Source organism: Oncorhynchus kisutch, linkage group LG11 (assembly GCF_002021735.2).
Source record: "Oncorhynchus kisutch isolate 150728-3 linkage group LG11, Okis_V2, whole genome shotgun sequence".
Classification (NCBI taxonomy): Eukaryota; Metazoa; Chordata; class Actinopteri; order Salmoniformes; family Salmonidae; genus Oncorhynchus; species Oncorhynchus kisutch.
This window is the reverse complement of record NC_034184.2, coordinates 1561897-1581743: the sequence shown is the minus strand read 5'-3', so window position 1 is coordinate 1581743 and position 19847 is coordinate 1561897. Positions and strand designations below refer to the sequence as shown.

The 19847-nt window shown below is 37.0% G+C and overlaps 1 protein-coding gene across 8 annotated transcripts in view; it reads right to left on the bottom strand.

Annotated features, from left to right (window-relative positions):
- The window catches only part of LOC109888042 (neurexin-1a), a 790431-nt gene that overhangs the window by 510632 nt on the left and 259952 nt on the right, over nucleotides 1–19847 (bottom strand). For all 8 annotated transcript variants that reach the window (XM_031835175.1, XM_031835176.1, XM_031835180.1 and 5 more), the window contains 2 exons: nucleotides 12014–12144; nucleotides 11490–11742 (listed from right to left, as the gene is read on the bottom strand). In XM_031835175.1, the coding sequence (XP_031691035.1) occupies nucleotides 11490–11742; nucleotides 12014–12144 (384 nt within the window). The remainder of the gene's footprint in view (nucleotides 1–11489; nucleotides 11743–12013; nucleotides 12145–19847) is intronic.

The following is a 19847-nucleotide window of genomic DNA, read 5'->3' as shown; positions in this document are numbered from 1 at the left end:
TCTCTTTCCTCCACCTCTCTATCTCTCTGTTTCCTCTCTTTCCTCCACCTCTCTATCTCTCTGTTTCCTCTCTTTCCTCCACCTCTCTATCTCTCTGTTTCCTCTCTTTCCTCCACCTCTCTATCTCTCTGTTTCCTCTCTTTCCTCCACCTCTCTATCTCTCTGTTTCCTCTCTTTCCTCCACCTCTCTATCTCTCTGTTTCCTTTCTTCCTCCACCTCTCTATCTCTCTGTTTCCTCTCTTTCCTCCACCTCTCTATCTCTCTGTTTCCTCTCTTTCCTCCACCTCTCTATCTCTCTGTTTCCTCTCTTTCCTCCACCTCTCTATCTCTCTGTTTCCTCTCTTTCCTCCACCTCTCTATCTCTCTGTTTCCTCTCTTTCCTCCACCTCTCTATCTCTCTGTTTCCTCTCTTTCCTCCACCTCTCTATCTCTCTGTTTCCTCTCTTTCCTCCACCTCTCTATCTCTCTGTTTCATCTCTTTCCTCCACCTCTCTATCTCTCTGTTTCATCTCTTTCCTCCACCTCTCTATCTCTCTGTTTCCTCTCTTTCCTCCACCTCTCTATCTCTCTGTTTCCTCTCTTTCCTCCACCTCTCTATCTCTCTGTTTCCTCTCTTTCCTCCACCTCTCTATCTCTCTGTTTCCTCTCTTTCCTCCACCTCTCTATCTCTCTGTTTCCTCTCTTTCCTCCACCTCTCTATCTCTCTGTTTCCTCTCTTTCCTCCACCTCTCTATCTCTCTGTTTCATCTCTTTCCTCCACCTCTCTATCTCTCTGTTTCATCTCTTTCCTCCACCTCTCTATCTCTCTGTTTCCTCTCTTTCCTCCACCTCTCTATCTCTCTGTTTCCTCTCTTTCCTCCACCTCTCTATCTCTCTGTTTCCTCTCTATCTCTATTTTTAAACGTGTATTTTTTATATGTATTTTTACATGTGTATAGGGCCCTGTTTTCTATCACCATTGCATCTTGCCATAGTAATGATATCTTATCCACGATTTCATCTTGCCACAGTAATGATATCTTATCAACCATTTCGTCTTGCCACAGTAATGATATCATATCAACCATTTCATCTTGCCACAGTAATTATATATTATCCACCATTTCATCATGCCACAGTAATTATATATTATCAACCATTTCATCTTGCCACAGTAATTATATATTATCCACCATTTCATCTTGCCACAGTAATTATATATTATCAACCATTTCATCTTGCCACAGTAATTATATATTATCCACCATTTCATCTTGCCACAGTAATTATATATTATCAACCATTTCATCTTGCCACAGTGATTATATATTATCCACCATTTCATCTATGCCACAGTAATTATATATTATCCACCATTTCATCTTGCCACAGTAATTATATATTATCAACCATTTCATCTTGCCACAGTAATTATATCTTATCAACCATTTCATCTTGCCACAGTAATTATATATTATCCACCATTTCATCTTGCCACAGTAATTATATATTATCCACCATTTCATCTTGCCACAGTAATTATATCTTATCAACCATTTCATCTTGCCACAGTAATTATATATTATCAACCATTTCATCTTGCCACAGTAATTATATATTATCAACCATTTCATCTTGCCAATGTAATTATATATTATCCACCATTTCATCTTGCCACAGTAATGTTATCTTATCAACCATTTCTTCTTGTCACAGTAATGATATCTTATCAACCATTTCGTCTTGCCACAGTTTTTATAGCTTATCAACCATTTCATCTTGCCACAGTAATGATATCATGTCAACCATTTCATCTTGCCACATTAATTATATAGTATCCACCATTTCATCTTGCCACAGTAATGATATATTATCCACCATTTCATCTTGCCACAGTAATGATATCATAGCAACCATTTCATCTTGCCACAGTAATTATATATTATCCACCATTTCATCTTGCCAAAGTAATTATATATTATCAACCATTTCATCTTGCCATAGTAATGATATCTTATCCACGATTTCATCTTGCCACAGTAATGATATCTTATCCACGATTTCATCTTGCCACAGTAATGATATCTTATCAACCATTTCGTCTTGCCACAGTAATGATATCATATCAACCATTTCATCTTGCCACAGTAATTATATATTATCCACCATTTCATCATGCCACAGTAATTATATATTATCAACCATTTCATCTTGCCACAGTAATTATATATTATCCACCATTTCATCTTGCCACAGTAATTATATATTATCAACCATTTCATCTTGCCACAGTAATTATATATTATCCACCATTTCATCTTGCCACAGTAATTATATATTATCAACCATTTCATCTTGCCACAGTGATTATATATTATCCACCATTTCATCTTGCCACAGTAATTATATATTATCCACCATTTCATCTTGCCACAGTAATTATATATTATCAACCATTTCATCTTGCCACAGTAATTATATCTTATCAACCATTTCATCTTGCCACAGTAATTATATATTATCCACCATTTCATCTTGCCACAGTAATTATATATTATCCACCATTTCATCTTGCCACAGTAATTATATCTTATCAACCATTTCATCTTGCCACAGTAATTATATATTATCAACCATTTCATCTTGCCACAGTAATTATATATTATCAACCATTTCATCTTGCCAATGTAATTATATATTATCCACCATTTCATCTTGCCACAGTAATTATATATTATCAACCATTTCATCTTGCCACAGTAATTATATATTATCCACCATTTCATCTTGCCACAGTAATTATATATTATCAACCATTTCATCTTGCCACAGTGATTATATATTATCCACCATTTCATCTATGCCACAGTAATTATATATTATCCACCATTTCATCTTGCCACAGTAATTATATATTATCAACCATTTCATCTTGCCACAGTAATTATATCTTATCAACCATTTCATCTTGCCACAGTAATTATATATTATCCACCATTTCATCTTGCCACAGTAATTATATATTATCCACCATTTCATCTTGCCACAGTAATTATATCTTATCAACCATTTCATCTTGCCACAGTAATTATATATTATCAACCATTTCATCTTGCCACAGTAATTATATATTATCAACCATTTCATCTTGCCAATGTAATTATATATTATCCACCATTTCATCTTGCCACAGTAATGTTACCTTATCAACCATTTCTTCTTGTCACAGTAATGATATCTTATCAACCATTTCGTCTTGCCACAGTTTTTATAGCTTATCAACCATTTCATCTTGCCACAGTAATGATATCATGTCAACCATTTCATCTTGCCACATTAATTATATAGTATCCACCATTTCATCTTGCCACAGTAATGATATATTATCCACCATTTCATCTTGCCACAGTAATGATATCATAGCAACCATTTCATCTTGCCACAGTAATTATATATTATCCACCATTTCATCTTGCCAAAGTAATTATATATTATCAACCATTTCATCTTGCCATAGTAATGATATCTTATCCACGATTTCATCTTGCCACAGTAATGATATCTTATCAACCATTTCGTCTTGCCACAGTAATGATATCATATCAACCATTTCATCTTGCCACAGTAATTATATATTATCCACCATTTCATCATGCCACAGTAATTATATATTATCAACCATTTCATCTTGCCACAGTAATTATATATTATCCACCATTTCATCTTGCCACAGTAATTATATATTATCAACCATTTCATCTTGCCACAGTAATTATATATTATCCACCATTTCATCTTGCCACAGTAATTATATATTATCAACCATTTCATCTTGCCACAGTGATTATATATTATCCACCATTTCATCTTGCCACAGTAATTATATATTATCCACCATTTCATCTTGCCACAGTAATTATATATTATCAACCATTTCATCTTGCCACAGTAATTATATCTTATCAACCATTTCATCTTGCCACAGTAATTATATATTATCCACCATTTCATCTTGCCACAGTAATTGTATATTATCCACCATTTCATCTTGCCACAGTAATTATATCTTATCAACCATTTCATCTTGCCACAGTAATTATATATTATCAACCATTTCATCTTGCCACAGTAATTATATATTATCAACCATTTCATCTTGCCAATGTAATTATATATTATCCACCATTTCATCTTGCCACAGTAATGTTATCTTATCAACCATTTCTTCTTGCCACAGTAATGATATCTTATCAACCATTTCATCTTGTCACAGTAATTATATATTATCAACCATTTCATCTTGCCACAGTAATTATATCTTATCAACCATTTCATCTTGCCACAGTAATTATATATTATCCACCATTTCATCTTGCCACAGTAATGTTATCTTATCAACCATTTCTTCTTGCCACAGTAATGATATCTTATCAACCATTTCGTCTTGCCACAGTTTTTATAGCTTATCAACCATTTCATCTTGCCACAGTAATGATATCATATCAACCATTTCATCTTGCCACATTAATTATATAGTATCCACCATTTCATCTTGCCACAGTAATGATATCATATCAACCATTTCATCTTGCCACATTAATTATATAGTATCCACCATTTCATCTTGCCACAGTAATTATATATTATCCACCATTTCGTCTTGCCACAGTAATGATATCATAGCAACCATTTCATCTTGCCACAGTAATTATATATTATCCACCATTTCATCTTGCCAAAGTAATTATATATTATCAACCATTTCATCTTGCCACAGTAATTATATATTATCCACCATTTCATCTTGCCACAGTAATTATATATTATCAACCATTTCATCTTGCCACAGTAATTATATATTATCAACCATTTCATCTTGCCACAGTAATTATATATTATCAACCATTTCATCTTGCCACAGTGATTATATATTATCCACCATTTCATCTTGCCACAGTAATTATATATTATCAACCATTTCATCTTGCCACAGTAATTATATATTATCCACCATTTCATCTTGCCACAGTAATTATATATTATCAACCATTTCATCTTGCCACAGTGATTATATATTATCCACCATTTCATCTTGCCACAGTAATTATATATTATCAACCATTTCATCTTGCCACAGTAATTATATATTATCCACCATTTCATCTTGCCATAGTAATTATATATTATCCACCATTTCATCTTGCCACAGTAATTATATATTATCAACCATTTCATCTTGCCACAGTAATTATATCTTATCATCCATTTCATCTTGCCACAGTAATTATATATTATCCACCATTTCATCTTGCCACAGTAATTATATATTATCCACCATTTCATCTTGCCACAGTAATTATATATTATCAACCATTTAATCTTGCCACAGTAATTATATCTTATCAACCATTTCATCTTGCCACAGTAATTATATATTATCAACCATTTCATCTTGCCACAGTAATTATATATTATCAACCATTTCATCTTGCCACAGTAATTATATATTATCCACCATTTCATCTTGCCACAGTAATGTTATCTTATCAACCATTTCTTCTTGCCACAGTAATGATATCTTATCAACCATTTTGTCTTGCCACAGTTTTTATATCTTATCAACCATTTCATCTTGCCACAGTAATGATATCATATCAACCATTTCATCTTGCCACATTAATTATATAGTATCCACCATTTCATCTTGCCACAGTAATTATATATTATCCACCATTTCGTCTTGCCACAGTAATGATATCATAGCAACCATTTAATCTTGCCACAGTAATTATATATTATCCACCATTTCATCTTGCCACAGTAATTATATATTATCAACCATTTCATCTTGCCACAGTAATTATATATTATCCACCATTTCATCTTGCCACAGTAATTATATATTATCAACCATTTCATCTTGCCACAGTAATTATATATTATCCACCATTTCATCTTGCCACAGTAATTATATATTATCAACCATTTCATCTTGCCACAGTGATTATATATTATCCACCATTTCATCTTGCCACAGTAATTATATATTATCCACCATTTCATCTTGCCACAGTAATTATATATTATCAACCATTTCATCTTGCCACAGTAATTATATCTTATCAACCATTTCATCTTGCCACAGTAATTATATATTATCCACCATTTCATCTTGCCACAGTAATTATATATTATCCACCATTTCATCTTGCCACAGTAATTATATCTTATCAACCATTTCATCTTGCCACAGTAATTATATATTATCAACCATTTCATCTTGCCACAGTAATTATATATTATCAACCATTTCATCTTGCCAATGTAATTATATATTATCCACCATTTCATCTTGCCACAGTAATTATATATTATCAACCATTTCATCTTGCCACAGTAATTATATATTATCCACCATTTCATCTTGCCACAGTAATTATATATTATCAACCATTTCATCTTGCCACAGTGATTATATATTATCCACCATTTCATCTATGCCACAGTAATTATATATTATCCACCATTTCATCTTGCCACAGTAATTATATATTATCAACCATTTCATCTTGCCACAGTAATTATATCTTATCAACCATTTCATCTTGCCACAGTAATTATATATTATCCACCATTTCATCTTGCCACAGTAATTATATATTATCCACCATTTCATCTTGCCACAGTAATTATATCTTATCAACCATTTCATCTTGCCACAGTAATTATATATTATCAACCATTTCATCTTGCCACAGTAATTATATATTATCAACCATTTCATCTTGCCAATGTAATTATATATTATCCACCATTTCATCTTGCCACAGTAATGTTACCTTATCAACCATTTCTTCTTGTCACAGTAATGATATCTTATCAACCATTTCGTCTTGCCACAGTTTTTATAGCTTATCAACCATTTCATCTTGCCACAGTAATGATATCATGTCAACCATTTCATCTTGCCACATTAATTATATAGTATCCACCATTTCATCTTGCCACAGTAATGATATATTATCCACCATTTCATCTTGCCACAGTAATGATATCATAGCAACCATTTCATCTTGCCACAGTAATTATATATTATCCACCATTTCATCTTGCCAAAGTAATTATATATTATCAACCATTTCATCTTGCCATAGTAATGATATCTTATCCACGATTTCATCTTGCCACAGTAATGATATCTTATCAACCATTTCGTCTTGCCACAGTAATGATATCATATCAACCATTTCATCTTGCCACAGTAATTATATATTATCCACCATTTCATCATGCCACAGTAATTATATATTATCAACCATTTCATCTTGCCACAGTAATTATATATTATCCACCATTTCATCTTGCCACAGTAATTATATATTATCAACCATTTCATCTTGCCACAGTAATTATATATTATCCACCATTTCATCTTGCCACAGTAATTATATATTATCAACCATTTCATCTTGCCACAGTGATTATATATTATCCACCATTTCATCTTGCCACAGTAATTATATATTATCCACCATTTCATCTTGCCACAGTAATTATATATTATCAACCATTTCATCTTGCCACAGTAATTATATCTTATCAACCATTTCATCTTGCCACAGTAATTATATATTATCCACCATTTCATCTTGCCACAGTAATTGTATATTATCCACCATTTCATCTTGCCACAGTAATTATATCTTATCAACCATTTCATCTTGCCACAGTAATTATATATTATCAACCATTTCATCTTGCCACAGTAATTATATATTATCAACCATTTCATCTTGCCAATGTAATTATATATTATCCACCATTTCATCTTGCCACAGTAATGTTATCTTATCAACCATTTCTTCTTGCCACAGTAATGATATCTTATCAACCATTTCATCTTGTCACAGTAATTATATATTATCAACCATTTCATCTTGCCACAGTAATTATATCTTATCAACCATTTCATCTTGCCACAGTAATTATATATTATCCACCATTTCATCTTGCCACAGTAATGTTATCTTATCAACCATTTCTTCTTGCCACAGTAATGATATCTTATCAACCATTTCGTCTTGCCACAGTTTTTATAGCTTATCAACCATTTCATCTTGCCACAGTAATGATATCATATCAACCATTTCATCTTGCCACATTAATTATATAGTATCCACCATTTCATCTTGCCACAGTAATGATATCATATCAACCATTTCATCTTGCCACATTAATTATATAGTATCCACCATTTCATCTTGCCACAGTAATTATATATTATCCACCATTTCGTCTTGCCACAGTAATGATATCATAGCAACCATTTCATCTTGCCACAGTAATTATATATTATCCACCATTTCATCTTGCCAAAGTAATTATATATTATCAACCATTTCATCTTGCCACAGTAATTATATATTATCCACCATTTCATCTTGCCACAGTAATTATATATTATCAACCATTTCATCTTGCCACAGTAATTATATATTATCAACCATTTCATCTTGCCACAGTAATTATATATTATCAACCATTTCATCTTGCCACAGTGATTATATATTATCCACCATTTCATCTTGCCACAGTAATTATATATTATCAACCATTTCATCTTGCCACAGTAATTATATATTATCCACCATTTCATCTTGCCACAGTAATTATATATTATCAACCATTTCATCTTGCCACAGTGATTATATATTATCCACCATTTCATCTTGCCACAGTAATTATATATTATCAACCATTTCATCTTGCCACAGTAATTATATATTATCCACCATTTCATCTTGCCATAGTAATTATATATTATCCACCATTTCATCTTGCCACAGTAATTATATATTATCAACCATTTCATCTTGCCACAGTAATTATATCTTATCATCCATTTCATCTTGCCACAGTAATTATATATTATCCACCATTTCATCTTGCCACAGTAATTATATATTATCCACCATTTCATCTTGCCACAGTAATTATATATTATCAACCATTTAATCTTGCCACAGTAATTATATCTTATCAACCATTTCATCTTGCCACAGTAATTATATATTATCAACCATTTCATCTTGCCACAGTAATTATATATTATCAACCATTTCATCTTGCCACAGTAATTATATATTATCCACCATTTCATCTTGCCACAGTAATGTTATCTTATCAACCATTTCTTCTTGCCACAGTAATGATATCTTATCAACCATTTTGTCTTGCCACAGTTTTTATATCTTATCAACCATTTCATCTTGCCACAGTAATGATATCATATCAACCATTTCATCTTGCCACATTAATTATATAGTATCCACCATTTCATCTTGCCACAGTAATTATATATTATCCACCATTTCGTCTTGCCACAGTAATGATATCATAGCAACCATTTAATCTTGCCACAGTAATTATATATTATCCACCATTTCATCTTGCCACAGTAATTATATATTATCAACCATTTCATCTTGCCACAGTAATTATATATTATCCACCATTTCATCTTGCCACAGTAATTATATATTATCAACCATTTCATCTTGCCACAGTAATTATATATTATCAACCATTTCATCTTGCCACAGTAATTATATATTATCAACCATTTCATCTTGCCACAGTGATTATATATTATCCACCATTTCATCTTGCCACAGTAATTATATATTATCAACCATTTCATCTTGCCACAGTAATTATATCTTATCAACCATTTCATCTTGCCACAGCAATTATATATTATCCACCATTTCATCTTGCCACAGTAATTATATATTATCCACCATTTCATCTTGCCACAGTAATTATATATTATCAACCATTTCATCTTGCCACAGTAATTATATCTTATCAACCATTTCATCTTGCCACAGTAAATATATATTATCAACCATTTCATCTTGCCACAGTAATTATATATTTTCCACCATTTCATCTTGCCACAGTAATTATATATTATCAACCATTTCATCTTGCCACAGTAATTATATATTATCAACCATTTCATCTTGCCACAGTAATTATATATTATCAACCATTTCATCTTGCCACAGTAATGATATATTATCAACCATTTCATCTTGCCACAGTAATGATATATTATCCACCATTTCATCTTGCCACAGTAATTATATATTATCCACCATTTCATCTTGCCATTGTAATGATATCATATCCACCATTGCATCTTAACCAATTCATTGGTTAAGATGTGTGTGTGTGTAATGTTTTTATGTCAGCACAGGGTGGATAATTGTTAATTGTAGGCTCCTCACACTAATTTACCTAATGAGTTACAGGTATTTGTGGGAGAGAGTCAAAGGTAAGCATATATGTACATATATTTATCTTTCTCCCTCTAGCTCCCTCTCAATCTTTCCCTCTCTCTTTCCATCCTCATCCCCAACATACAGATTTATTATTCTTATGTCGTTGTTTGCCTTCTTGGAGTTGGTAACTTTCCGCACTGCTATTAAACAGTCCAACTGACAGGCTCCTCCTTCAGTACCAAGCAGCTCAGAACTGAAGCAGAAGCAGGGATGTGGTCTTACATACACACACACACACACCCACACACATATACAAACAGACACACACACACACACACACACACACACACACACACACACACACACACACACACACACACACACACACACACACACACACACACACACACACACACACACATATACAAACAAACAGACACACACACACACAAATAGAGACACACAGACACACACACACAGAGACACACACACACATACACAAATGCACAGAGACACAAACACACAGACACACAGACACACACACACACACACACACATAGACAGAAACAGACACACACACACACAGACACACACACAGAGATACACACATACACAGAGAGAAGCAAGGTGGTCATTCCTCTCTCTTCTCTGACAAAGCATCCCAAATCTGCAGCATGTGTAATGAATGGCTTAAAACCCTTCTCTTTTAAGGCAGCCTTTGATGTCAAATATATTCACATTTCTTTCTGACACCCTCCGCCCCCCTTCTCCACCACCATTAAATCCCACCACTACTTTGTTGAACCCTTTCAACAAACAAGACATACCTACACTACAGAAACCTTTCAACAAACCAGACATCCCTACTCTATATAGACCTTTCAACACACCAGACATCCCTACTCCATATAGACCTTTCAACACACCAGACATCCCTACTCTATATAGACCTTTCAACACACCAGACATCCCTACTCTACATAGACCTTTCAACAAACCAGACATCCCTACTCTACATAGACCTTTCAACACAAACCATACTTTATCTATACCCAATATTATCCATGTCAGAACTGTGTAAACAATCTTGATCTCAATCTGTATCTCAACCAAACAATTTAAACAAGGGATGTGTCTAACCTCTCTCACTGGAGTAACAACACTCTGTATCAATAGCCATTCATCAAAACCAGAAAGAGATCAAATATGGATGGATGTCTTACCCCTCTCACAGGAGCGGCCCAGGTATCCCGTCCCCGAGCAGTCACAGACGTAACGGTTCCATCCCTCCCGACAGACCCCGTTATTCTGGCAGGGATTTGACAGGCACTGCTTGGGCGGTTCTTTAGAACAGGATGGTTTGACCCCTGCAGCCTTCTGAACCTCGGCCATGCGGCGGACATCCTTACTCTGGCCATCGATGAACAGGTCCCGGATGCAGCCCACGTAGCCATAGTTTAGGAGAGCTGTCCAGACCTGGAGACACGTGAAATAAAACTGGTGACTGGGGAGCTGCTTATTTCAGATCACTACTACCATCCACTACCATTGTGCCCTTGAGCAAGGCATAATTAACCTCTAAGCTGCTACAGGTTCGCTACACTCTGATTGATTACGTGTGTGTGTGTGTCTCTGTGTCTCTGTGCGTTTATCTATATGTGTGTGTGTGTGTGTGTGTGTGTGTGTGTGTGTGTGTGTGTGTGTGTGTGTGTGTGTGTGTGTGTGTGTGTGTGCGTGAGTGTTGTACCTCTGTAGGGAAGACCATGCCTAGTTTATTCTCTGGTAGTCCTCCAAGGTACAGGTTATCATCCAGATCAAGGATCTCACTCTCTCCTGGGGCCGTGTAGGCCTGGCGCTGTGTGTTGATGGAGATGGTACCTGGGTGGAGACAGGAGGAGTGTTGAAGTTTACCACTTGGTTGATTTGTTATTATAGATTTATCCTGAATGTAATAGGCACATCCATCAATCCATCAATAAAGCATTTCAAGGTAAAGTCTACAGTTGTTGTATTCAGCGCATGTGGCAAATACAGTTTGATTTGATTTGAAACAACTATTCATATATTGTATGCCATTCAAATGTCAATGGAATGGAATGAAACCCTACTACAGCTTCACAAGCACCACTGAAAGCAGGATGGATCCATAAAGGGTTCAATACAGATGGAGAAAGACGTTTCATTCGTTTCATTTATCACTACCAGGTTGAGACATTTTTCTTCTGGAATGAACGTTAAAACATACCTGGTTTCAAATACTACTTGAAATCTTTCAAATATATTCAACATTTTCTCTAGCTGGGTTTGCACTTTTTGACTGTCCTAATTAATTCCATTAAGCCAAGCAGACTCATTCGAGCACAGATAACGTTGTAAATAGTAGTTGAACCCAGGTCTGGCATTGATACAACACTAAATAATATTGCTGCGAGTCGAGGCCCATTAGTAATCTGTGATCCCATAAAAGTAACTCTCCATTCTACCCCCCTTTTATTTCCCCCCATTGTATATCTCATTCATCAATAGAGCAGCAGCCATCAAATAATAATGGGGGTGGGGGGGGGGGGAGCTCTTTCATTTTCAGAGCCGACCCAAACAACAAACCCTGTCTTGGCCATATTTCAGAGTGATTAACGAACTGCAGGTTGTTTCTCTCTCTTGTGCTTTATATATATATATATATTGCTCTATCTCTCTAAGTTTCCAACACCTGGCTAGGAGAGTTAGTGTGTTTCCCTCTCCTTGATTTATCACTCTCATTCATCTTTAATTCTGGATGGTAAATAACACAGGACTGTAAAGTGTATGGCCTGTGTGTGTGTGTGTGTGTGTGGGGGGGGAGGGGGGGGGGGATGTATGTGTGTACAAATAATTAATGGCAGGTGCATTCGCTAGCTGGAACCAGTGTTCCCCCTCCTCACAGTAATCTATACCACGCCTCTGAAGTACTAAGATACGGAGGAGAACCATAAAAGAAAAGAGAGAGTGAGAAAGGGGAGAAAACACAGAGAGAGAGAGAAGAGAGACAGAGATAGAAATACTATATATATATAGAGAGAGAGTGACAGAGGTTGAGGGGGGGGGGGTACCTGGAGAGATACCTGGAGAGATACATGGCTGGGCTGAGAACAGACTCAGAAGAACTATCCAGAGATGAGGAGGAGGGAGTGCAGGAGGGCGGGAGGATGAGAACGAGAAGGGAGCAGAGAGAAACGTGATTGAGAGGGAAGGATATTTGTCATCCAGTAGTAGTAGTAATTTACTTTTTGATTGACGGATGTGGTAGATATCGACCAGCTACGTGATATGAGCTCAATGCTTTACGGAAAACCACTGGAATGCTAAGTGTGTGTGTGTGTGTGTGTGTGTGTGTGTGTGTGTGTGTGTGTGTGTGTGTGTGTGTGTGTGTGTAGATTTAGTGTACAGCATAGTGTAGATTTATTGCTAGTAGCCAAATAGTTTTGGTAATGAAAAATGTCCCAAATCACACATGGAGATACACCCGGGCTAGCTGAAGGGAAAAACAATACAACAAAATTGCATGTTGCTCTTCACCTCCTACATACTAAATCAGGTGATGAAAATGGTGCCGACGGATAGGACTGCCATGCTTCTAGCTCTTAAGCTCTTTTTTTATGTGTTATTTCAGCACTCACGCACTGTTGGGGTAAGTGACTCTGAACTTACAATGGTGGCCCCACTGTTGGGGTAAGTGACTCTGAACTTACAATGGTGGCCCCACTGTTGGGGTAAGTGACTCTGAACTTACAATGGTGGCCCCACTGTTGGGGTAAGTGACTCTGAACTTACAATGGTGGCCCCACTGTTGGGGTAAGTGACTCTGAACTTACAATGGTGGCCCCACTGTTGGGGTAAGTGACTCTGAACTTACAATGGTGGCCCCACTGTTGGGGTAAGTGACTCTGAACTTACAATGGTGGCCCCACTGTTGGGGTAAGTGACTCTGAACTTACAATGGTGGCCCCACTGTTGGGGTAAGTGACTCTGAACTTACAATGGTGGCCCCACTGTTGGGGTAAGTGACTCTGAACTTACAATGGTGGCCCCACTGTTGGGGTAAGTGACTCTGAACTTACAATGGTGGCCCCACTGTTGGGGTAAGTGACTCTGAACTTACAATGGTGGCCCCACTGTTGGGGTAAGTGACTCTGAACTTACAATGGTGGCCCCAAGTTGTTATATATACTTTTTTTTTTATTGTGCATTTTGTTCTTTGTCTCATGACTCCTGAATACATTTTTGACTACAAACTTTCTTTACCCATCCGTGGGACAAACTATGTTTTTTCCCACACTTGGGACTCTCTTTTGGTTACACAGACTTTTGGCCTCCCATACTATTCGAACAACCTCTCGCCGGCTTTGTATTCATGTTACCTGATGAAATTGCTGCACAATATGATCTTGTTTCCATCTGATGCAAATTCAGATGTCATAAATCAGCACTGCAGAGCTCTGATTTATTGTATTAGTGTTGATGATCTGGAAATGTGCATGTACACACTGGCCCATACTGTTGCTAGTCCCAATTCTGACTTGTGCTCTAATATCTGCTTCACTGATTTCTGCTCAAGTAAAAGCCTGGGTTTTCTGCACGTTAACACTAGAAGCTTATTACCTAAAATGGATCAATTAAAAGTGTAGGTTTACAGCTCCAATCCAGATGTGTTGGTCATTACTGAGACGTGGTTAAGAAAGAATGTTTTCAATACTGATGTTAACGTTTCTGGTTATAACCTTTTTCGGCAAGACAGATCTTCCACAGGTGGGGGAGTGGCAATCTTTACCAAGGATCACCTTCAGTGCTCGGTTGTCTCCACCAAGTCTGTCCCCAAACAATTTGATTTGTTGGTTTTAAGCATTAAACTTTAAAATAGCTCTTTGTTGATTGTTGCTGGGTACGATCGTCCTCCATCAGCACCGGCCTGTACCCGACCTGCCCTAAGCTCTCTCCTGGCCCCTTACACTAAGTCTGAATTTGTTCTGCTTGGTGACCTAAACTGGGACTTAAACCACCTGACCAAGTCTTAAAGCAACGGGACTCCCTACATTTTTCTCAGATTATTACCAATCCCACAAGGTAAGACTCCAAACACCCAGAAAATGCTATCCTCACAAATAAGGTTTTCCTCACAAAATGTTATCCTCACAAATAATTAATATAGGTATCAGTCTGATGTTTTCTGTAATGACGTTAGTGATCACTGTTTTACAGCCTGTGTCTGTAATGGCTCCTCAGTAAAATGACATGTCCTGATTTGTCATAGACTTTAATGAGCATGCCTTCCTTCATGAACTGGCCTCTGTAAAATTATATAGAATCTGCTTGATCCCCTCTGTCAAAGACGCTTGGGCCTTCTTTTTTTATATTTTCAGTGGGATTGTTAACAAACACACCCCCATAAAGAAAATGAGAATTAAAAACAGGTTCAGCCCCTGGTTCGACCATGATCTTGCAGAGTTACTCCACCACGAGAATTGCGTTTGGCGAAAGGCTCGGCACACGCATACTCAGCCTGACTGGCTATCATTCAGGCAAATGAGAAATAAGTGTACTCAGGCTATCTGGAAGGCCAAAGTTAGTTACTTTAAAGGAGCAGTTCTCTCTGTGTGGGTCTAACCCCAAGAAGTTCTGGAAAATGGTTCCATTTACAGAAATACTCAGTATAAATGTTGATGAAAATACAAGTGTTATACAAGGAATTAGAGATATAATTCTTAATGCAACCGCTGTGTCAGATTTGTAAAAAACTTTACGGAAAAAGCAAACTATGCAATAAGCTGAGTACAGCTTTCAGACAACAAAGCAGCCAAAAAGATATCCGCAATATTGGGTAGTCAACATTAGTCATAAAGAGCATTATAAATATTCACTTACCTTTGATGATCTTCATCAGAATGCACTCCCAGGAATCGCAGTTCCAAAATAAATGTTTATTTTGTTCGATAATGTCCATAATTTATGTACAAATAGCTTCTTTTGTTAGGGCATTTGGTAAACAAATCCAAAGTCACGAAGCGCATTCACTAGGAGCAGACAAAATGTCTAAAAGTTCCGTTACAGTCCGTAGAAACATGTCAAACGATGTATAGAATCAATATTTAGGATGTTTTTAACATAAATCTTCAATAATGTTCCAACCGGAGAATTCCGTTGTCTGTAGAAAAGCAATGGAACGGGAACTACCTTTCACCGGAACGAGCGCCACGAGCCTGTGGCACTCTGCCAGACCACTGACTCAAAGAGCCCTTTTGAGCCCCTACTTTACAGTAGAAGCCTAAAACAAGTTTCTAAAGACTGTTGACATCTAGTGGAAGCCTTAGGAAGTGCATCGTGACCAATATCCCACTGTATCTTCAATAGGGAATGAGTTGAAAATCAACCAACCTCAGATTTCCCACTTCCTGGTTGGATTTTGTCTCAGGTTTTTGCCTGCCATATTACTTCTGTTGTACTCACATACATCATTCAAACAGTTTTAGAAACGTCAGAGTGTTTTCTATCCAAATATACTAATAACATGCATATATTAGCAACTGGGACTGAGGAGCAGGGAGTTTACTCTGGCCACCTCTGGGCACCTTATTCATCCAAGCTACTCAATGCTGCCCCCAGCCATAAGAAGTTAAGAACAAATTCTTATTTACAATGATGGCCTCCAAAAGGCAAAAGGCCTCATGCGGGGACGGGGGTTTGGGATTCAATTATTTTAAATAAATACAAAATAAATATAGGACAAATCACACATCACAACAATAGAGACAACACAATACTACATAAAGAGACTAAGACAACAACATAGCAAGGCATCAACACATGACAACACAGCAAGGTAGCAACACAAAATAACAACAACATGGTAGCAACACAATGTGGTAGCAGCATAAAACATGGGACAAACATTATTGGGCACACACAACAGCACAAAGGGCAATAAGATATAGATAATAATACATCACGCAGAGCAGCCACAACTGTCAGTAAGAGTGTCCATGATTGAGTCTTTGAATGAAAAGATGGAGATAAGACTGTCCAGTTTGAGTGTTTGTTGCAGCTCGTTCCAGTCACTAGCTGAAGCGAACTGAAAAGAGGAGCGACCCAGGGATGTGTGTGCTTTGGGGACCTTTAACAGAATGTGACAGGCAGAACCGGTGTTGTATGTGGAGGATGAGGGCAGCAGTAGATAGGGGGGAGTGAGGCCTAAGAGGGTTTTATAAATAAGCATCTACCAGTGGGTCTTACGATGGGTACACAGAGATGACCAGTTTACAGAGGAGTATAGAGTGCAGTGATGTGTCCTATAAGTAGTAGAAAATACTAGTAGGTTTTGATAAACAGGGCAAAATAGAAATAGGCCTATAACAGTTAAGATCAGCATGACCTCTTTAAAAAAAGGACAAACCGTGGCTGACCTCCAAGCACTGGTAACCTCCCCAGAAAGGAGAGACAGGTAAAAAAATGTGGAGATATGCTCGGCGATGATAAGGACAGCAACCTTAAAGAAGAAATGGTCTAAGTTTAAGGATCTCCTTTAGCACCTCAAACTCAGTGACTGCCTGCAGGTAGAAACTTTGTAGCAGGGCAGGGGAAAAAGAGGGAGAAGCATCGGGGATAGTCACATTAGAAGGGGTGGGAGATGAGGAAATGTTGGACGGGCAAAGAGGCATGGCTTAGTCAAATAGGAATCCTGACTTAATGAAGTGGTGATTAACTTTTTGGTGACAGAGGGGCAGTATTGAGTAGCTTGTCTGAATAAGGTGCCCAGAGTAAACTGCCTGCTACTCTGTGCCAGATGCTAATATATGCATAGTAGTATTGGATAGAAAACTCTATGAAGTTTCTAAAACTGTTTTAATGATGTCTGTGAGTATAACAGAACTCATATGGCAGGGGAAAACCTGAGAAAAATCCAACCAGGAAGTGGGAAATCTGAAGCTTGTCGTTTTTTTTAAAACTCAGCCTCTATTATTATAGATACCGTGGTTATTGGTTATGGTTATGTTGCACTTCCTAAGGTTTCCACTAGATGTCAACAGTCAACAGAACATTGTTTCAGGCTTCTACTGTGAAGTGGGACCGAATGAGAGAGGAATGAGTCAGGTGTCTGGCAGAGTGCCACAGGTTCTGAGGCACGGTCACGAGAGAGTTAGCTCTCGTTCCATTGCTTTTCTACAGACTTACTTTTCTCCAGTTGGAACATTGTTGAAGATTTATGATAAAAACATCCTAAAGATTGATTCTATACTTAGTTTGACAAGTTCCTGCGGGCTGTAACTGAACTTTTCGTTCGACGTTCGGCTGGACCAGAACGAGCTTTTGGATTTGTTTAGCAAATGCCCTAGTAGTACTACTAACAAAAGAAGCTATTTGGACATAAATGGTGGACATTATCAAACAAAACAAACAGTGTCATCTGATGGAGATCGTCAAAGGTTAGTGATTAATTCTATCTCTATTTCTGATTTTGTGACTCCACTCTTTGGCTGGAAAAATAGCTGTGTTTTTCTGTGACTTGGCTCTGACCTAACATAATTGTTTGTGGTGCTTTTGCTGTAAAGCCTATTTGAAATCGGACACTGTGGTGGGATTAACAACAAGATTACCTTTCAAATGGTATAAGATACGTACTTGTATGTTTGAGGGATTTTAATTATGAGATTTCTGTTGTTTTGAATTTGGCGCCCTGCACTTTCACTGGCTGTTGTCATATTGATCCCGTTAGCTGGATCTCAGCCCTTAGAACTATTAACTGACTTGTTAAATAAAGGTTAAATCAAAAATTAAAACATTTAAAATGAAAATATTCTTACATTGTAATTTTTTTGTGTTATTAGATAAATAACTTTTGGATATCAGATGGGTGGTAACTCATCATTACGACCAGGAATACGACCAGGACTTTCACAAATCGGATCCTTCGTCCTTTTGTTTACCCGACCTAGAATACCTCACAATCACATGCCGATCATATTACCTCCCAAGATAATTATCTTTGGTTATAGTCACAGCCGTGTATATTCCCCCTACACCTCATATAACTTCACTGCAAACTGGAAACCACATACCATGAGGCCGCATTTATTGTAGCTGGGGATTTTAACATAGCAAATTTGAGAAACATTTCTACCAAGACATTGACTGTAGTATTCATGCTCCGAAAACACTAGACCACTGCATCTCTAACTTCCGGGATGCCTACAAGGCCCTGCCCCGCCCTCCCTTCGGCAAATCTGATCATGACTCTGTTTTGCTCCTCCCTTCCTGTAGGAAGAAACCAACAGGAAGTATCTGTGGTAAGGACTGGTCTGACCAAATCGGAATCCACGGTTCAAAATTGTTTTGATCAAGTGGACTAGGATATGTTCAGGGTAGCCTCCGAGAACAACATAGACGAATACACAAACATGGTGACTGAGTTTATCAGGAAGTGTACAGGATATGTTGTACCCACAGTGTAGTTATTCTCTCCATAAGGCAATCAAACAGGCAAAACGTAAGTATAGAGACTAAGTGGAGTCGCATTTCAATGGCTCAGACAGGAGACGTATGTGGCAGGATCT